We start from the raw sequence: 21,469 nt of genomic DNA, 5'->3' as shown, positions 1-21,469 counted from the left end.
AAGCTCCGGTATGAAACCTATCAATTGTTCCCAATGCAGACCTGCTTGCACCTACCGACAGTGAATGGAAGGTTGCAGATGACACGATTAAGCCCAGTTCTTATCACCCGTGATGCAATTCCTCAAGCATGTATGGAGTTTATTGCTTGCAAGTGTACATCTGGATGTAGGACCCTCAGATGTAAATATAAAAAGACTGGACTCTTATGCACAGATATATGTAAATGCGATGAAAGCATTACCAACTGTATGAACTCGAGGCAGTAAATTAACATATGAAATGGGACTGGGACAGCATACTTTAAGGTTCAAATATTTCAATCTATATTATTTTTATATCATTTTGTGATAAACAGTTTATGGATTTAGCTTCTGTCCTGTAAACTGATTCAATCTATAAAAATAGTGTACTTTTTTCAACAATAGCTTTGCAATTATAACCAAAGTGAATTGTTTAATAATAATCTTTTTAGCGAAATATTCAAATTAGAGTGGTATTTTTAAATGTTTTTTCCTCTTAACGAAGCACACATTTAGATTAAAATTTATTTATCTTTGAAAAAAAGTGTTGTTTATTTAATCTGTAATTATGTTACGCATTACTTTGATAAAGAAACCCACATATTTTTGGATAAATGCGATACTATTACATATTTATATTAGAAATATCTTAATTTGGCGGCCTTTTTGTTTTCCGCCATTCTGACCTATAAAAAATCATTTGTCAGATGGCCAACATACATTTTTGAATTCAGCATACCTAAATTATACTAAAAATGTATATGGGACCAAATACTAACAAAATGCCTGTACCTCTCACATTTATTGAAATCTGGACTAGACTAATAACCTACACAGTATTATAAATTAAGTATTAAACCATTCATTTGTATGTAAAACGTCGTTCATATAAAATAGTAGATCTTGCATGTAGTAGCATTCTTTCCCGGCGCCCGTATGATGCTAGATGATACGTCAACACGACACCATAGTAAACGTGTTTTAACGGAAATGTGCATGGATTTTTCATATTAGAATATTTCTTAACTAAAATTGGTTTTTGGCCAAACTGATTACTAGTGCAAAGAACTCAAACAATTTCACATACTGGTACGTTAATGGATGTTGCTTCTCCAAATAAAACTTACTTTTAAGTTAAATCATTATAATAATGGACAACGCAGCCTAAATAGTACACGAGATTATGGCCCTATATTATTACAAAATGAACGATACTGAGGTTATGCGAGACACTCAGTAAACGACGAGATAAATTACAGATTCTCTAGGGAAAATTAAAATAATATTTTTAGGTGTTTTAAAACCTCAATTTTGGTCTATGAAATAATGCCGGTTATATGATAAATCTTTTGGAATATGTTCGCTTTTCAGATCAGTTTTCTTTTGTGTAAATGCCTCGAAATGTATATAAGAGCGTGTTTATACACTATTGTCGCATCAAAACTGTCACGCATAATACCGTACAGTCGCGCCTTGTTCAAATATTTTACGGTCGAGTTTTGCGCGTCACGGACGACAACTAGCTGCTTTGATGGCCCTAACATGATTCCATAGCACTCCGTATAACTTTATTTCGTATTATTCAAATTCAATACATATGAATCCGGATTCAGTTTTGCTACATACGTCATATTTAGCTTAGATATTGGGAGGTGTTGATTACGAGCAAAGATAGCTTTAACAACATGTTATTATAAATAGGGAAGAATGACAATTATTGCAACAGAATATTTTCGGGAATTTAGGAAACATTTCTAAACCGATGGTAAGTTTATTTATCCTAAACGCCGTATTCTGTGCATGAAAATGGAACTATTATTTTTATGCATACAGTACAGTTTTATGTTATGTTCAGCCTTTATCAAGAATGAAAATTTAATAATTAGCTAACATACTTCCGTATTTATAGCAAAATAATTCTTAATCGTAAAAGATCCTTGTATTTAGTATATGCAGACAGTCGCCTTTCTGTTTCTTTACATTTTTTTTCGTCGTACGATAAATATGTCTCGTTATGTTTTTTATCTGTTTACCGAAATCTTCTGTGTTTTGCAAGTCTATGTCGTAATGCACTAAGAAACATTTGGTACTGTTTAAAAAAGGAATTGGATGTACCCGATCTTTTACGAACCTGTAAGCCTTCATATTGAAGGAAATCTAGAAACAATTGTGGGACTTATTTACGTTTTTCATCTTACGTATGCCGTAATTATGTTTTGCAGGTAAAATCGAAATTTTAGTTTGAAATGAATGCTTTAGTGAACATATCTTTCTTTCACAAATAAAATCAAAATATATTTCATACGTGTAAATCAGATTTAAATTTTTTTAACCTTTTACCCGCTTCTTTTTTTTACTGTGGGGGTTTGTTGGGGCCCGGGGGTTTTTTGTCACTTTTCCCAGTTTGAAAATTTATTTTTCCCCAACTTGGGTTTTAAAAACATTTTCTGTTTTTAGCCCCCGGGGTTTTTTACAAACCAATGTGGGCCCTTGTAACATGTTCATGTTTAAACCCCCCCGGCCAACATGAAAATACTTTTTTATCTACCCTATTTTTTGCCTATGTAAATATTTGTGCAAAATTAAAAATTTTTTCCCCAATTCAAACTTGGGCGATTTTTTTAAAAAATATCTTTTGTTAATAGGAAAATATTTTTCCTGTTTTGTTTTTTAAAGCCCTATTATCTTTAGTGAGAACTAAAACCTTGAATTTGACAAACAGTTGTTTGTAAATTTTGCTTAATTGGTGGTTTTTTTTAGTTATTTCTTTCATAAAGGGAATTCGAAATAAAAAAAAGTTTTAGAAGTCTTCCCACCATTCTGGTTATAACTTTTCTGAAAAAGTTTTAGTTTTTAAAGGGGTTTTTTAAACCAATGTACAAAACCTTTTATTTTTAAATTTTTTTTCCCGTTTTTCTTTATTATTTTTTAAGAAATTAAAAAGGCAAATTTTTTAAAACCTTTTAGTAAACTTTAAATTTTATTTTTAAACTTTTTATTTATTTTTCCTTAAAGTCTTAGCAAAATGATTTTTTGTTGGTAATTTTTTGGATAAAAATTTTTTCTTTAATTTTCAGTATTTATAAACCCGTTTTACCATTTAAAAGATTTTGCAGGTTTTCAAAAGAGCCCCACGTCCCCTTGTCCACACAAAAAACAGGAAAAAAACAGGGGTTTTAATAAACGTTTAAAACTTTTTCTAATTTTTTACATTTAAAATTTCGAAACAAAATTTTTTAGAACTCTTTTGCGAATTCATGTGCCTTTAAAGATGGAAAACCCCCAAACGGAAGCTTTAAAATATAATACCATTAAACAACAAATAAACAATACCCACACCCATTACTAGGGGTTTATTTCATCTTTAAAATTATGGGGGCCCTAAAACCACTTTTGTAATGGTTAACTTTTAAAATTTCCTTTCCCAAAACAAAAAATTTGTGGGGAGTCAAAAAACCCTTATCTTCACGAGGTAGGGAAAAAAAAACTTAATTACCTATAAATTACGGCGAGGGAATTCATGTTTCCTGGGTATTCTTTTGAAAGCCAGGTGTACTTATTTTTTGGGGAAAATTCGGGTTTTTTTTTTGGGGGTTTTCCCCTGTGAAACGTCATTTTTAAAATTGTTTTTGGCTGCGAAAAAGATGCGCAATGCAAAAAATTATGATTCTCGCTGCAATTGAAATTTTCTAAATTCATTGACTGGCTTTTTACTTTGCCGATTTACATCATGGTATATCAGAGTATGCCCCATTTCCCGGGCCCTACGTGTTTATTTCCATGAAAATGCCCCTGTCAGCTGAATTAAACCCAAACAACTACGAAATTTCCCGCTTATATCAAGGGGGCTTCGGGAGAAAAGGGGGTTTCTTTACGATTTTAATTTGCAACACAGGAACCCTTGATGGTACTTTTTAAAAAGGGAGTCTTGTCGCGGGTTTAGATTTTCGAAGATTTTTTGCCCAAAATATTTAATAGGGGTTATCAAAAATTTCCTTTTACATTTTTTCCTTTTGGGCATTCAGAAAATACGGTCTGTCGCTTCCCCTTAAAGCCCCGTCCCTTTTAGCAAATTGAAAAAATTATTTGGTGCGTGGTTATTTTCTTTTTTGCCCTCCAGTTCTTAATTCGTACATTAGGAAGTGAAAAGGTTTCAAACGGACTTTGTCGTGGGGTTGACTGGGGAAATGGTTGGGGAGGGGGTGTTTGTACCTGTGGTTTGTTTTTCTTTATACGCCATCTGATACAGGGCGTCACACCCCAAATCTTCACGGCATTTTTATCCGACTTTTACGTCTGGGAGAAGGGAAACCCCTTCGTAGAATGGCCAGAAATCGTCGCAATTTTTCAAGGACGATTTGGGAAAAATTCCCCGCATTTCTGTAATTGTAAGGGCCCATTTTTAAATTTGTGTTCCAAATCCCGGGGAAATCCCTTCCGGAATTTTCTTGCTCTAAAAACGCCGTGAAAAAGCTGCGAAAAATGGTAAGAACATGGGACTTGGAAACCAACGGCCCATCCCTTTGTCATAGAATTTTACTTGTACTGTCATTCCCCCCGAAAAATTTTCAAAACCCAATAAATACTTTTTTGAATGGGGAAGGTTTCGAAATTTGTCTATACAGGTATTTTTTTAACCCTGCCCGAGGCTGTCGGAGACCCCAGAAGGCTTTCGATTTCAAAAAAAGTCTTCAACGTCTAAGAAGGGAAAACAGGGGAAAAAGGGAAAATGTCATATTTCCCCAAAAGTGGCAAGAGTTGCATTTCATACATAGGGGAAAAATTAGATAAAACTGGGACACTGGAAAACCAAATTCTTGGAGTCATTTTCAGTTAAATATTCCCAAAAACCCCGCCCCAAGTTTAATCTTTAAAACTTGAAGCTTTAAATGCAAAAGTTTGAGATATATTTTGGAACCCTAAAATTTTTTTCGAGTTGACAATAATGTTAAAAACTACTAAAGATTCTAATTGGGTTTCCCGTTTAAAAAGAAATTGGGGAAAAATTTTTTATGCAAAGCCCATGCCATATAAAAATTTTCAAATTTTGATTATAATGTCTTGTATTGGGGAATGAAAAAAAACTTTTTTCAACGGGGGTTTAATTTATTAAAAAATTTTTTTTAAAGGGTTTTAAGTGTATAGCCCCGTTTATTATAAGGGTTAAATTTATTAGATAACTTTTCTTTACAGTCTGTTGGGTTTTTAAATTTTTTTTCATTGTTTTTTTGTAATAAAAATACACGAAAAAATTTCTTTGATTCAAAAAAAGATTTCTTTTAAGGGAAATTGGTCAAAAAAACCCTCAACTATTCTACAACTTTAATTTTATAGTGTTTGCTTTAGGGGTATTGGAAAGTAAGGAATTTTTCCAGATGAAATTTTCGGTTTTCCTGTCTTTTTTTAAAAAAAGACGTTTTTTGTCCGTGTTTTTGACGGAAAAGGGTTTGTTTTCACATGACTTTGGGCCCGGGTGACCTTAAGGGGTTTCCACTTCCTAAATATTAAAGGGGAACTGGTTTCCCAAGAATAATCTCAGACTCTTCAGTGTGCAATCTGATGTTCTTTAAACTAAAAAATTTCGACTTATTCGGGAAAAATGGAAGTATTTTAAAATTATTTTCATTTTTTAAATTTTTGTCATTTTACTTTTTTAGTTATAGTATTTCAAAAAAACGATACCATTATTTTTTAAGGATTTCGGGACATACCTTTGATAAATTAAAGTGCTCATAAAATACTTTGTGCTGTTGTAGCTTGGGAAAGCGGGGAAATTTTTATATTGTGTAAATGGGAAAGGGTTTCTCACTTCCCAAAATTTGGTACAAGGTACAGGTTAGGGCAATTGATGACTTTTTTTAAACGTTACGATTGTACTAGTATTTGATGGGGTATGTTCCAAAATTGCTTTAAACCCTTTTATCCCAAAATTATCATTATATTTTGGATTCCCTTTTTGGGGCCGAGAAATTGGGGTCGTCGCTATTTTGTAGGTTGTCAAAATGATTGCCTGCTATTGTGTTTTATTCGCTACTGATATCAAACCACGTAGTCTGTCTTTCTCTTACAAACGATAACTAAAGTAAACAATGTGCTTACGAGTCGACAATCCATAAGAGCAAATATCGTCTTTGTATTTACAGACAAGATTGATAAAAAACCCCCATTTGTATAAAATATTTTTTGTTCCCCACGTCAAAAATTTTCTCAAACTTTATGTAAAGGCGTTTTGGCATTTTTTAACTAGGAAAGGGGACTCTTGTTGCATAAAAATAGATATTAATACATTATAGTAGAAAACATATCAATTATGAATAGAAAAAAGTTTTTTAAAACAATGTTTTTCTTTAATTTATCGTCACCCTTTATGTTGTTTATTTTTAATTGACTTTTTATTATTAGATTTAAAGAATTTTTGTTTTATATTAAGATATGGCAAATGAATTTGTGAATATAGTATGTATGATTTTTTGATAATTTTTTGTTTTTAAAGGGGGAAATTTGGGTTTTCATAATACATGCTTTTCCCCACTTTATGCTGGGGGAATATATTGCATTTAGAGGGGTTTAACCCCCAAAAATTTTTCCTTTGGAAAATTTACTCCAAATTAAATGTAAAATATTTTAAACAAAATTTTCCCTTTTTCCTGTTTAAAATCCAGTGGGGGGACATTCTCTTTAAATTGTATGGGAAAAAACATCAAAAAGTTCATCAATTTTAGGAAAGGTTTAAATTTAAAAAAACTATGGTTTAAAAAATCTTTTTTTTTGATAAATTACGAAAAATAATCTTGATAAACAAACTTTTTTTGGGATAATAAGCACGTACATGAAAAAAAAGTATAAACCACTTTATTGTAATATTTTTTATAAAAAATTTTTATTCCATAAATTATTTGTATGCAAATCAGAGTATAGGTTTGGGAATAAAATTTACAAGAGCCCGCGCCAAAAGGAAAAAAAAATAATGCATAAAACGCCCGGGCATGGATCCAGACCAGCCTGGGGCATCCGCACTGATGGTGGGAAATAATGTGTTCGCTTTAAAAGGTTTCAGAGGAACCCCCCAGCAAAAAACCCAATGGCCCTGACCAGGATGCGGGGGATGTGCGGATGGTCTTGATCTATGCTAGTCAAAAATTTTCTATTTTAAATTTTTTCATAGTGCGGCCCCAAATTTTTGTCAGTTGTTACGGGCATCTAAAATTTCGTTTCCGCAAAATTTGCGTCAAAAAATTTAAATTTTTGTTTGGTATTCAATTTTTTATTTTAGTGAATAAACATTACGGACATATTTTTTTACATTCGTATATCATCCCCGGATATCTTTGGAAAAGAAATATAAAATAGATGTTATTGCAGTATTGTTTGTCGACCGGGTTCCGGGTTCGCATAAAAATAGGAAATAACTTTGCTGATAGGGACTGTTTTTCATTTGTTACTCCCCCCTTACGCAATGAAAAAGGGAAATTTGGCGAAAAACGTGGCGTGGAAAAAAAATTTTTATGTTTTTGGGTCTCTTTGTACGTTCGCGCCATTCTTGGAGCTTCGCACAATTCGTCGAAGTCACTTCCCCGAGACGAAAGTTTGGTAAATACATATTTAGTCAAAACGTGATATTTGTCATTGGGTTACGGTTGTTAAAATGAGTTGACGTTATTTTATTGTGCTTTTATGCATGAGAGCTGTATTTTTTAAAATGAAATTTGGGCCTGAAAAAAAGTTTTTGCCATTAAATAAAATTAAAAAAACGAAAAGGTTTTGTATTTCGTTAGTTAAACTTGATATTTAGTAGTTTGTTTATATTTACGCACACCCGGCAAACATGTCCCATGCATTTTGGGTTTGGGGAGTCAGTGGGTATTAGATTTAGTCCCCTTTGTTTAAAGCCTGCGATTTTGGGTTTCTGTTACTATCAGTTTAAAATTATGGTTTATCAAAAAGACTTTTTTTCAACGGGGGGCTGATTTCTTTTGAAAAGGGCCAATATTAGGTCAAAAGTGTTGTTTTTTAAAATTAACAAAAAGAAACATTTACTTTGTTATTTTTAAAGCTAATAATTGACGCAAATGCTTGCATTTCATTTTTTCCTGTAAAGTCCCTTTTTTTATTTCAAAAGTATTTTTTAAAATCAACAATTTTTTTAATCAAAAGGGCTGTTTATTAAAAATGATAAAATCAGCAGTAACGAAATTTTTTCTTAATTTTTTTTGTAATCTAATTTAAAGTTTTTATTTTTACGTTTCGCCCTTTTAAGCTGACCCGTTAAAAAAAGCCCCGGGGGGTCTTTTTTTTAAAAACGTTGAAAATTTGGACCCCGTCAAGTTTTTAAAACATTAAATTTTGTTTAAAAAGGTTTATTTTTTCAGCTTTGGGAAATTTGCCCCCGAAAACTTTTTCAACATTAAATTTAAACAAAAGGTATTTTTTCAAGTTTTGGAATTGACCCCGAAAACTTTTAACTTTAAAATTTTGATAAAAGGGATTTTTTTTCAACATTGTTCCTTGCCTGTCATGGGGACATTTCGGGACAGGAGGACTGTCCCCTTTTCCCTCACCCCAAAACTTATTCTGCTTTTTTAGGGTTGGAAACCCCCAATAAAATTTCCGCTGGGAACTTTTTTTTGGTATTTGGTACACGTAAAAAAGTATAGGTAATGATTATTTTTTGGGATAATGAAATATGTTGTTTTTAAAACTTTAAAATTGCCTTCCCGGTTTTTAGTTTGTGTTTAGTGTCGTCGGCATTTGCTGTGTATTAAAACCCGGGGGGTCGGGGTAAAATTTTCTTCTTGCACCTGTCACAATATTTTCGAATTTTTAAGTCTCTAATTCAAATTTTGGGTTACATTAAACACATTTAAAATTTTCTACATAAATTTTTAATGTTTTAATTTGAAAACCAAGTAATTTTGACCATTTATATTATGAAAATTTTTGGGAAAATTTTTTAAGGTCTTCGTTTTCCTAAAAGGGGGATGCAACTTTAAAATATCAGATATAAAAAAATTTTCATCGCGATAACCCAAAATTAAATAAGGTTTGGCCCTTTTGCCATTCTTATAAAATAAAATTACTTGCTTCCTCCACTTTTCATCGGTTCATTATATTTTTATGGTAGATTTTTTCTGGCGACAGAAAATTTGATGTGGGTTGCTTATTTTTTCGGATCTCTTTTTTAAAATTTTAAAAAATTTTAACTGTGTGAAATATTGACAGGGTTTTGTACTCAAAAGGGGTTTGGGATCAACGAAAAATCGTTTTCCACAAAAGGGAATTTTTTAAGAATTAAAAAAACAAAACGTACTTTTATCATTTTATTAATGTTTGGGGATTTGCAACCCATCCCGGGGCCCTTTTGCTAAAAAAATTTTAAAGGGGATTCTATTTTTTATCACAACAAACTGTTAAAAATAAAAGGGGGGCACAAAACCCAAATTTCCCTTTTACTATTTGTTACAAAAAAGTTTTTAATAGTAAAGCCTTTAAATTGGGGATTTTTTTAAACAGTGGGGCACACTAGTTAAATGTTCCCCAAATATTTCTTTTAAAAGCAGTATGAAAATTTATAGCGCTATACAAAAATGGGGGGTTTGATTTTATTTGTAATAGCTGCCGCTTGAAAAAAAATACTATTCCCAAAAAGATGATTCGGATATGGGTGAGCATTTTCATAAATAACCCAAAATTTTGTTTTTAATGGGCCCCGGTGTCCTTTGTAATTTTGCGGATGCACATATGTAAACCGGTAGCCCAAATAAAACCCCTTTTCATAAAGAAGACTTGTATTGGTTTTTATTTCAACTGTAAGCATGTGATAAAACCCAAAATTTGTTTATTTTCCCCCAGTTAGAATTTTAAAAAAATTTTAAAGAAATTTGTTTTTTTTCAATGAGAAATTATCTGCAAGATAATGGAGACAACTCTGATTTTTTATCAGGGGTCCCTTTGTGAAAATATTCAAATTTTTTCCTTCCCTTTTTGGTGAGAATATTTCGATATCACATGCAACAAACAAAACTGGGAAAAATTTGGTCTCGAGATTTAATTGTTTATACGAAACCCCCCAAAAAAAAAATTTTTTAAACTTTTAAACCACGAATTTTTGTCTGATGGGTTTTAAACCAAAAAAAGAGATTTAAAATATTTTTTAAATATTTGGGCTGCGGTTTTAATAAATACAAATTTTTATGGGGCCGAATTAATTTAAAAAATGGGTTTTCGTAATACTTTTATCTTTTACAACTGCTTGTATGGGCTTTTTGAAAAATTTTTTCAAATGTTTGAACTTAGATTTAATTAAATTTTTTTATTTTATCAAATTTAATATACGACAAGGGATGACATAATCGTCCTCCCATAAACCCTCGCGCCTGAGTTTTTTTGCGTTAAAGCAAGCGGGCATTAAACTTAAAAATGTCTAACTTTGACCCCTATGTTTTTTTAAAAAAGTGTTTTATCATCTATTTGTTTAAATTTAAAAAAGGGGTTTTAAAGGGCAATTTAAAGGAAAATGGTTTTGTTTTTTACAAAAAAAACCAAATGATCGTAATTTTTTGTCTAAAAAACCCGGAAAGAACATTTTTTCATCCCTTTTAAAAACAATTTTTAAAAACAGAAAAAAACAAAAACAAAAAATCTAAGGAAAGTTCCGCGTGTCCTCATAATTTTTTTTTCAAGGGGGCCCGATCCCTTTTATTGCCGCGAGTATGAGAAAGTTTTAAATTCTAGGGAAATTTGGGCAAAAAACCCCAAGAAAGTTTGTTTTTTAAAAATTGGTTTTTTGATTGGGAAAAGGGGTGGCCCCCAAAAAGGGAAAATCGGAGGGAAAAAAAGCGAGGGGAAAATTTTGCATTTTTTTATGGGGCCTTCTTACGGGGTATTCCATTTTTTGAAAACCCCAGGGACGTGAAATTAGTTTTAACATTTTAAAAAATTTTTTATTTAGGGTTTGGGGGTCAAACTTAAAATTTTTTTTCCATTTTCGGTAATTTTAGTTAATGTTTAAATTTAAAAAAAATAGAAGTCGTGGAAAATTGATTTTTATTTTTCCTCTACTGATTTTGGTCCCCTGGGGGGGGGAAAAAACAACATAATAATAATTTTATCACAGAAGACATTTTTTAAAATTCCTATAAATTTTGTTTTTTGGGAAAAAACGGCTTGTATTTCTTCCCAAATTTGATATGAACAGGCAAAAAAAAAAGTTCCCGCATTGTAACCCCTTTTTTTTTTTTTTTTTTAAAAATTTTTCCGTTATAGTACCTTCGTTTTTTTGCTGCCGGATACTTTCTTTTTTTAAAGCATTTTCTATAAATAGGCAAAATAAAAACTTCACTTAATTCCCTTTTAAAAACGTAAACTTTTAACATTGTTCAATAACTAAAAACAAAAAAAAGGGAGAGGTATATAATAAAAAGGGGCATTACATCAGTAATCAGTAAAATTTTAGTTTGTCTAAAAAAAAATTATGTTCAAAGAATCCCCCTAAAAAAAAAGTCCCCGGAACTATGTAATGTACCTTCTGAATAAAAATAAACATGCAAATTCACACCGTTTTTTTAATTTTTACTCATTTATTTTAGGTCGTTTTGTGAAGCAAGGTTTTCAACTTATTTTCACCACCCTTGAAAAATTTCCCGATGGAATCCCTCGGGCCAAAAGAGTTATAAAGAAAAGAGAAAGGGCCCGGGTTTTCCCTTTTCTGGAAAGCCAAGCAGGGGAGCTATGGTACCAGTTTTTTTGTTTTTGGTTTTTTTTGGGGCAGCCGGGGGTCGATCCACGGGCTTCCCCACTAGAAGCGGGCCCCTAGGCTCTTTTAGCCCCCTTTTGTCAAAGCAAAAATTTTTGCCCACTAAACCCCAAAAATTTTTATATTTTTTTAAAACTATTTAATTTAATTTTTAGCAAAAAGCATGGAAAAATATTTCCCGGTTTCTTTATGCTTTTCTATGAATTTACTTCCTTGTGTCCAAAAATCCGGGTTAAAAGTTAAGTATTTTTTTACCGATTAAAAACCACTTCAAAGCAGGAATTTCCCCAAATGACGTTCGGTGAATTAAAAAAATGAAAAAATTTCACAAATATTTTTTGTGAAAAAAAAGACTTTTTCTTTTAAACGATAGTAAAAAAGATCTTTAAAAACATTTTGTTTCTATATGTTTAGTGGCATGAAAACAAAAAAATTTTTTTTATTATTCATTTATTGATGTACTTTTTTTAACCCGGTTTTCAACGAAAACCCGAGTTATTAGATTGGGGTGTTTTCGGTCGGGCGGGGGGGCGGCGGCGGCGTAAACTGGTGTTTTCCCGGGAAAAAACTTTTGTTTCGGTAAAAATATTTTAATAAAATTGGTGTGTATGTAGGGTTATATCAAGGGCAAAGGCTGGGATTGTTTTGGGGGTTTTGGGGTTTAAGGTTTAAGGTCACGGGTTTCTTAAAATAGAAAAAGGGTTTCCGGGAAAAACTTTTTTTTTCCCGGGAAAGTTTTTTTGAATAAAAAAATTGGTTTTGTATGTAGCTTTTTTCAAGCAAAGGCTGGGATTGATTTTTGGGGGTTTTTTGGTTTAAAGGTTTAAGGTCATCCTTCTTAAAAAAGGAAAAAAGGGTTTCGGTCAATTAAATTAACTTAGGAAATGAGTTCTTTATGAAAATTGGGTATAGAAAATTTATAAAGTTGTAGTTGGGGGTTGATTTTTTTTGGGGTCACGGTCAAGGCATTTTTACTAAAAAAAGGGTTAGGGGGGTTGCATATCTTTCTTTGCATGGAGGGATTTTGATGAAAGTTGGGACAATTGTTCAAAATTTAGGTACGGAATGTCAGCGCAAAAACAGGTCCCTAGGGCTTAAAGGGCAAGGTCAAAATTTAGGGTCAAAGGATCAAGAATGAAAACTTTGTCCCGGGGCAAACTTCTTCATGCCTAGAGGGGGGTTTTGGTTTTAACGTGGCACCCTTTTACACCCTTTTATGAGACGAAAATGTCTTTCGCAGTTCCCTTCTTTTGAATTACTTCCCCTTTTTTGTTACTATAAATAGTTTTATTGTTAAATTTTTCATTTTAGAGTAGGGAAAAAATTTTGGGGGGGCCACCTTTTTTTTTAGTACAAATCAAGATTTACATCCAATTTTGAGGTGTATTTTTACCCCAAACTTACCTTGGGAATGATTTCGTGGTTTTTTTTTTAAAATTTTAAAAACCCCTTTGTTGTTACTATAAATAACTTATATTGTAACTTTTTTTTTTAATTGGGCCCTAGGGGGGAAAAACCAAAAGGGACCAAATTTTTCTTTTTTTGTTTAAACATAAAGGGTTGGTTACTTTAAAAAAAAAAAAATTTTTAAGGGGGATAAAAATTTTTAAGGGGTTTTTTCTTTTAAACCTTTTTTTTGGTTAAATTTTTAAGGGTTTTTTTTTTGTTTTTGGAAAAATTGAAAAAAACAAAAAAGAAAATTAAAAAAAATTGGATTTTAAAAAAAATTAAAACAACCCCAAAAAAAATTAAAATTTTTCAAAAAACTGCAAATTTAAAAAGGTTTTCTAAGGGAAAATAAAAAGGATTATTTTGGGGTTTGGTTTGGAACCCCGGGCGGGGATTTTTTTGTTTTTTTTAATTCGGCCCCCTTGGTTTTAATTTTTTAAATTTTAAAAGTTGTTTTTTTAAAAAACTTTTTGGTTTCGGGGGCAAATTTAAGGGTTTAGGGAACGGGGGTTGGGGAAAGGAAAGGGGCCTAAGGGTAGGAACCGGGTGGGGAGGAATGCTTGGGGGGAAAATTCTAAAGGGGGGGTTAGACTAGGGAAAGGGGGGAAGGGTGCTAGGGGAGGGAGGGGGGCGTGAGGAAGGGGGCTAAAGGGTAGGAAAAGGCGTGGGGAAGGATTTCCAAGGTTCTAAAGGGGGGGAAAGGGACCGGGGTGAGGAAGGTGCCAGGGGGGGAGGCGTGGGGGAATTTTTTGGGGGGCCAAAATGCCTTTTAAGGTTTAAAGGGGGGTGCGGGGGAGGGTGGTGCTAGGGTAAAGGAACGGGGGGGTGGGGGGGAGTTGGGGGGTTTAGGGGGCAGCCGGCGTGAGGAAGGTTGCCAAAATTGGCCCAGGGGAACGGGGGGGCGGCGTGAGGAAAGGGGCCAGTGGGGTAAAAGGCCCCGGAAGGCGTGAGGAACGGTGGGGGGCCAAAGGGGGCTAGGTAGACGGAATGAGGAAGGGGCTAGGAAAACGGCGTGAGAAATGTGCCATTGCTAGGAAGGGCTAGACCCCGGGAAAATGCTAGGGAGAGGGGGAGGAAGGGTGCTAGCAGGGCGGCGTGAGGAAGGTGCCCGTGCTAGGTAGCGGCGTGAAAGGAAAGGTTTCCAGTGCTAGGATGACGGCGTGGGGAAGGGTTTCCCGTGTTAGGGAGACCCGGGTAAGGGAAAAGGTTTCTAGGGGAGACGGGTTTAGAAAAGTGCCAAATGCTAGGTAGCGGTTTAAGGAAAGGGACTAGGTAATCGGCGTAAGGAAGGTGCTAGGTAGACGGCGTGTGGAAGGTGCCAGTACTAGGTAGACAGCGTGAGGAAGGTGCCAGGTAGACGGCGTGAGGAAGGTACTAGGTAGACGGCGTGTGGAAGGTGCCAGTGCTAGGTAGACGGCGTGAGGAAGGTGCAGTGTTAGGTAGACGGCGTGAGGAAGGTGCCAGTCCTAGGTAGACGGTGTGAGGAAGGTGCTAGGTAAACGGCGTGAGGAATGTGCCAGTGCTAGGTAGACTGCGTGAAAGGGAAAGGGGCTAGGCAGAGGCGTGTGGGAAAAGGCCCGTCCCCAGGGAGACGGGGTGAAAAAGGGGGCCCGGTAGACGGCCCTGAGGGGAAAGGGACTAGGGAGGGCGGGGTTTTTGCAAGGTGCCAGTGGGAAGGGGAGACGGCTTTTAGGAAAGGGGCACTTTTTCAGCTGCTAAAAATTTAAAATGCCTTTTCTTATTAAAATTTTTTAGTTGCATTTCCTAAAGGGCATTTCTATCAACCCCAAATTTTTTCCAAAAAGTTTGGGGCGTTTCAAAAAATAAGAAAAAATTGTTGGCTTTAATTCTATTTTAAAATGCCTTAAAAAGCTTCAAAAAATCCAATAATTTGTTTTATAAAAAATTTAAAAATTTTTAAAGGGTCAATGTCCAAATTTAAATTTTGGGAAAAAAAGAAATTACAACGAAAAAAAAGCCCCCCAAACAAAAATGATTATGTTAAGGGCAATTTTGAAATTTTAAAAAAACCCCCCCCCCCCCAAAACCCCCGCACACACACCCACTAACCCCCCCCCCCCCCCAAAAAAAAAAAAAACAAAAAAAAAAAACCCAAAAAAAAAACATTTTATTGTGGGCATAATACGTATTTTAAAAAAGTATTTTTTTGAAAATTAAACAACATATACCCAAAGAGGTATCAAGGAAAATGTTTCTTTTTTAAAAATGTGGACGAAATGAATAAAGGGAAATTTCAACGGGGAGAAACTGTATTTACTTTTTAAATTTTTTGTTTTAATTTATTTTTGTCCCTTCATAAAAATGTTTAAAAAAATTTAGCTTTGCCCAAAAATTTTAGCACATACCGGTATTCAATATTTTACTTTTTAAGAAAATTTGTTTTTAGCATCATTTATAAAAGATGTTTAAGATACAGTTAGTTGAAAAAATTTCAGCTTTTGAAAAGGGTTTATTTCTCAATAATTTTTGCTGTAACTTTTTTGGGGGGAAAAAAAGGGGGGTTGTCAGCCTTTTTTTAATTCATTTTTGCAGGATATAACTAAAATTTACAGGGGGACATCACATATCAAAATATTGGGAATTTTAATTTTTCTGGAAAATTAAAATGCAAAAAATTTTTTTTTTTAAATTTTATAATTAATTTTAAAAAGGGGCATGTTTTTAAATACATTTATCAACTATTTACAAATATATTTGAAGCTGTTTGGGTTTTCAAGTCATAATGACAAGATTGTCATATGTTTTTATGACAAAGAAAGTTTTATAAACAAGATCTGATGCATAGTTTCTACCTTTTTCCATACTCTTGAATTTTGCAATTGCTTTACTGTAAACAGAAAACATTTTGTTTTTAAAATACTATGTTATTTGTTTTGCTATTTTTGTGGTAATCGTACCCTTTCAAGAGAATAACAATTTATCCTAAAACTTTTGTACATCTGTTTTCGTACCTTAAAATATTACCCTCTCAATTTTTCAACACCTTTAATATTTCTACAGCTGTAACATTTAGGCATATTTACAGCTGACATTTTTTTTTAATTTTACAGCTGTAAGTTTTTTTACAGCTGTATCTCATTTGCATATTTTGATTTGTTTTACAATCGTTTTAAATACAGCTGTAAATTGAAATCTACAGCTGTAAAATCAATGTTGTTATATAAAAACTGCAGGTGTAAATTTGAAATAATCAGGACTGTAATTTTGAACAAAAATACAGGTGTTTTACAGCTGTAAAAATTTCGTACAGGTAGCCTTCCTCGGATGTTTTCGTCACGTGATTATCACACACGTGTTGTATATACACAAAATTATATCCCTTATGTATTAATTAAAGGCAAGAAAACGATCTAGACAGGTACAAAATAAATTAAATTGAGTATCTGCAAACCTGAATTGCAGCTAAAAACATTATGTGATCAGCGACTATTTCATTCAATAATTATAGAGCGGGAGTATATTTTTAGATTATGTAATTTCATTATATTAATCTCTATTCTACAGCAGCAAAACTTCAATGCACGTGTTAATTCTCTACACGAATTATTGTTTCTTGTCGATCTGCTCTTAATAACTTGCAATGATTGAAGTAAAGACGCATGAACTCATATTGGCAGGATATGAATGTGTCGCAGGTGGCTGCATTCTAGTGGTAACTGGATTCCTTTGACAATAACCTTGTGCCAGTCTCTTGCTAAGTCAAACGTCAACTATAAGTGAGTTCCATCTCTTGAAATCAAGGATCTATTTTAACAAATACTTTGAACAGACTTTGTCACGTGTCCCTTTGTCTTCGTGCAAAATTTTTTTCTCGGTTAGATTTTAAATAAACATTGGCTTTGTTGGGAACTCACTTACAGAAAAATCGTTCTTGAGGTGAAAACTGGCATTGCATTTCATCTTTAACGTTTTTTTTTTTTGAAAATACCTAAATGTTTTTATTTTATCAACAATTGAAAACCTGTGTGGAAATGACCTCAGCCAAGTCACATTGATACCCTGTAACAATTGTCGTTGCGATATTGTAACATGGTATCGTTGAGACATGGCTTACGTTTTAACATACTTCTCCTTGTCTATGTGGGCGTACGTGCTCATTAAACTGAAAAAAAGACAATGCACGGAAAATAAATAAACAATTGTGCAGCATGAACCGAAACTAAATGAAAACGCCTACACTTCTCGTGACAATTAGAAATTAGCGGAAAAACCCTCAGATTTTATTTCTGTAACATACGTTTTTAAATTACCGGGCATCAAAGTTACAGGACGGTGTAAATGGATATTATCCTTGCCTGGTAGATCCCATACATAAGTACTGAGCACAAACTTGCTCTTGTAAAACTATTCTAAAAAATAAAGAACCAAACATGCATGTACAGAATATTTTTGAGGAAAGCAGTGTAAAAAGAAAACAGGTAAAGCCAAATTTCAAATTCTTAGCTTCCCAAAAGAGCAAGCCTCAGCACGCGGACATACACAAGACTAGTACACACTAGTACATAAACAGACAAAGCAAACACTTGAAGAAAAAAAACGAACTGAAACCACCGCTTGTACTAAAGCTATGACCAGTGTGAATAATAGGACATATTGTCACGTTTCCGCTGTTTATGGTTGGAAAAGAATCCCAGGTGCTCCTCTAAGCGTTATTTCGGTGGGCATCTTCTTAAAACTACAGAAATTTTACAAGCCATTTGGATGGCTTCTTAACATGGAATGATTGTACGCCCAAAGGGATGTTGCCGAGCCACGGCCTTGAGGGGTTTTGCTTTCGAAATGTTTTTCATACATTTATATATTCCAAACATTTCATTGCATTTTTGAATCATAAAATTAACAAATTCAAAAGAAGGCAGGTTTGATTATGTTGAAAGTTTGATATTTTAAGCTTAAATTGCTAAACAATTTCTACATTTTTAAGATAATGAAGAAGACATTACATGAAAACATGTCCGGGTTGTTCGTAAATGAAGCACACTGTTGACGTCAGCCGATGAAAAACTTGTTACGTCATGTTTTGATTTGTGTTACTGGTAGCATTATTATGAGGAGAACAGATATTAAAATGCATGTTACGTAAGGATTTCGCTAGTGTGATACGAGTCATAGATTTAATTTAGGCAAACGTATTTACTTTAAAAGATATGTTAAAATAATTTTACATACTACACATGTTTACTTTTAGTTAAAATAAATAAAGGTTATATATATATAGTGTATGTGCCATATAATATCTTTTCTCTCAATAACATTTTCTATCATTTTCAGTACTGTGAAAGTTTTCTTACCGTATGCAGATGTTGGTGAAAATGTAACACGAAAAGGAACTTAGCACATTTCCACTGTATAAACAAGAATTGAAAACCATAGGCATTAACGTTGCGAAACATTTCTGGTTCAAACATTTGTAGATCTACATTGAGCACGCTTAGAGTTCTTTTGCGGATTCATGCTCATGTGAAAATGGAGAATTTAAGAGAAACTGTAAATACAAACGTATCACTGACGGCAAATTTAACAAATGTCACAACCCTGTCAAGTGATAACTTATCATACATTAATGAGATATCCACTACAGCCTATGCAATAGTAACCAAGACAGCCCCTTTAGGACAAACAACTTTGGGGTCAACGTATGAGCCTGACAACGGCGGCGAAAATTTCTATAATGACATGAACTATTCTTTCGATTTGGACTATGACAGCGAGTACATATATCCTGGGTACGACGGATACATGTATCCTGGATACTCATTTGAAAGACCAGTGTACTTGTTTATTTGGGAAATACTGGTCATTTTCGTTTTCCTTGTGAACGTCATCGTTATATCTATATTGCTGCGCAGAAAAATGCGCAATGCAACACACATGATTCTCGTTGCTATTGCAATTTCTGATTCATTGACTGGACTTGTCACTTTGCCGAGTTACATCATGGTATATCAGAGATATGTGCCACTTTCAGACTATAGTGATTATGTTCATGAAAATGCCAACCTGTCAGCTGAATTGAACCAAACATACTACGATAGTTCTGCTTACTATCAAGCAAACGCCGCCACTGATGGATACGATCTTTCAAAGAGTCTATGTCGTGGATATATGATCTCGAAGTATTTCTTGTCCAAGTCATTTCATACGGTATCAATATTCCTTACGTTATTCCTTGGCATTCAGAGATACGTGTCTGTCGCGTTCCCCTTCAAGTCGAAGCGCTTATTTTGTCACAAGAAAACATTTATATTATGCGTGGTTATTTTCGTTTTATCTCCAGCTCTCCATTTGTACCATCTAGGAAATGAGAAGGCAGAAGACGGAGTTTGTCAGTGGCAATTGAAAGAGCGTGGTTGCGGAGGTGGTTGTATTCACCTGTGGTTTGTATTTCTAATAGGTCATCTCATACCATGCGCCGCCCTCCTGATCTTCACGGGACTATTTATCCGACAGTTACATCTGGGTGAACGGAATCTACCTAGAATAACGAACAATGCGTCACAACTGTCTCGGCGGATAGAGGAAAATCGCCGCATGTTTATAATTGTAACAGCAGTAGTCATTGTGTTTCTGATACCGGAAATGCCTTATTGTGTTTTCCTGCTGTATAACGCTGTAGACAAAAGTGTAAATAAAGGTAGAAACATCGAATTGGAAACTAACAGAGCGATCCACATGTCATACGAGTTATTACTTGTAATTTCGTTCCATGCAAATTTCTACATATATACATTTTTGAATACGAGATTTCGCGCCTGTCTTTACAGGTCGTTTGTCAAGCCTGTACAGAGAGTGGTCGGGAATTTCAGAAAGCTATCAAATTTAAGATCTTCTTCAACGTCTGGCGTAACAACTCGAAAACAGGATTGTGTTAGTTCCAAACATGAACAAGAGTTACATTGCAAACAATCGGTAAAAGAGAATAAGGCTGGTGTGGTAGAAACCAAATTTTCAGTTGAAATTCCCCAGAGTTCGCACCCAGGTGATGGTGAACTTGAAGAGTTAAATGAAGAAAATAAGTAATACATATGAAATTACATTTACATTTTTATGATTTGTGCAAATGACTATTTAGATAACCGGAATTGACTTATCATTATGTGTCTGGTGAATGAAAGGTAAATTGCCTTTGTGTCAAGCTGAAATATATATTTTTTGTTTAATTTGTTTGATATCTATTGTAATGCTATAACATAACGACTTTTAGAACCATCTAAATACAAAGTGGCTGCCAACGTGGTATCTTTACTTGATCTTGATTTAGAACAGTTAAGCGAGGAATGCATGAAGTGAATAATTGATCATTTTATATTTACCGGCTCGGATCCTGCACATAATTCTTGGAATATGTAACGATATCATATATAATATGTTTGTGTATGAAGCCGTCATTTAAATTGGAATTGTGTATTAAAAGCTAGCATTTGTAAATGTCCCGGAAACAAGAGTGCGGCTGCAAAATCCATAATTCTATCTTTATCCCATGCCGCGTTTCACTGTAGAATTTTCCAAAGCGGTACCTTCTCCAACCAGTGCAACTTTGATAGTTTTCAGGGCTTGTGCTGTGATTAAGTCTGATTTAGAAGGAACAAATAACAGAAATATGTACGTAGAAGAAAACGTCCTACTTAAAACATTTTTCTGGCAAGCCTGGTCGGGCATGATTTGGTAACGGAAAGCTGGTTGTTGCGAAACAGGTTTAGCTGTAGCAATGTTTTTTATACCAGCGATTACCTTATCGTACATACGGTATGAAATATAACAATTATACATGATAAACTATATTGATGTATTTTAATTCTTAGACAGACAACTTCAGTCAATGATTGGGAAAAGAGCTTAATTTACAGTATATGAAACAATTGCAAACATCTTCGTTCATTGAGCTATAATGTAATTATTGAATTGATTTTGTATATGTCGCTTACAAATAAAGTATGTACTTGAAATTCTCCGGTGTGTACTGTTCTTTTTTACTAGAAATTAGCATCTATGCCTTGGACTACTATATATAATATATACTTTTTATATAGAGTGACGATATGCATGAGCTTGTAAGTTTACTTTTATTTAAGTATTTTAGCAACGTTCAGTAATTGCACTTTAAAAACAAATAGATGCGTCCAACAATCTCTCTTGATTGTATTAGAAATTAGGTCGATACTGTTCGAAGAGAAAAGTATAATTTACATAAACGTAGAACGAAGAAAACGAAACTGATCAGTGGCT

The 21,469-nt window shown here is 33.8% G+C and overlaps 2 protein-coding genes across 2 annotated transcripts in view; both read left to right on the top strand.

Annotated features, from left to right (window-relative positions):
• Positions 1-1,625: 1,625 nt before the first annotated feature.
• Positions 1,626-21,469, top strand: part of LOC128548575 (uncharacterized) — a 34,322-nt gene continuing 14,478 nt past the window's right edge. The window contains exon 1 of the mRNA XM_053523837.1: positions 1,626-1,786. The gene's annotated coding sequence lies outside the window, so the exon portion shown is untranslated. The remainder of the gene's footprint in view (positions 1,787-21,469) is intronic.
• Positions 16,319-21,194, top strand: LOC128548577 (sex peptide receptor-like). The gene has a single exon (XM_053523839.1). The coding sequence runs from the start codon at positions 18,710-18,712 to the stop codon at positions 20,261-20,263; it is 1,554 nt and encodes a 517-aa protein (XP_053379814.1). The 5' UTR covers positions 16,319-18,709; the 3' UTR covers positions 20,264-21,194.

The sequence above is a fragment of the Mercenaria mercenaria genome, chromosome 14 (assembly GCF_021730395.1).
Source record: "Mercenaria mercenaria strain notata chromosome 14, MADL_Memer_1, whole genome shotgun sequence".
Lineage (NCBI taxonomy): Eukaryota > Metazoa > Mollusca > Bivalvia > Venerida > Veneridae > Mercenaria > Mercenaria mercenaria.
This window is presented reverse-complemented; position numbering and strand designations above follow the sequence as displayed.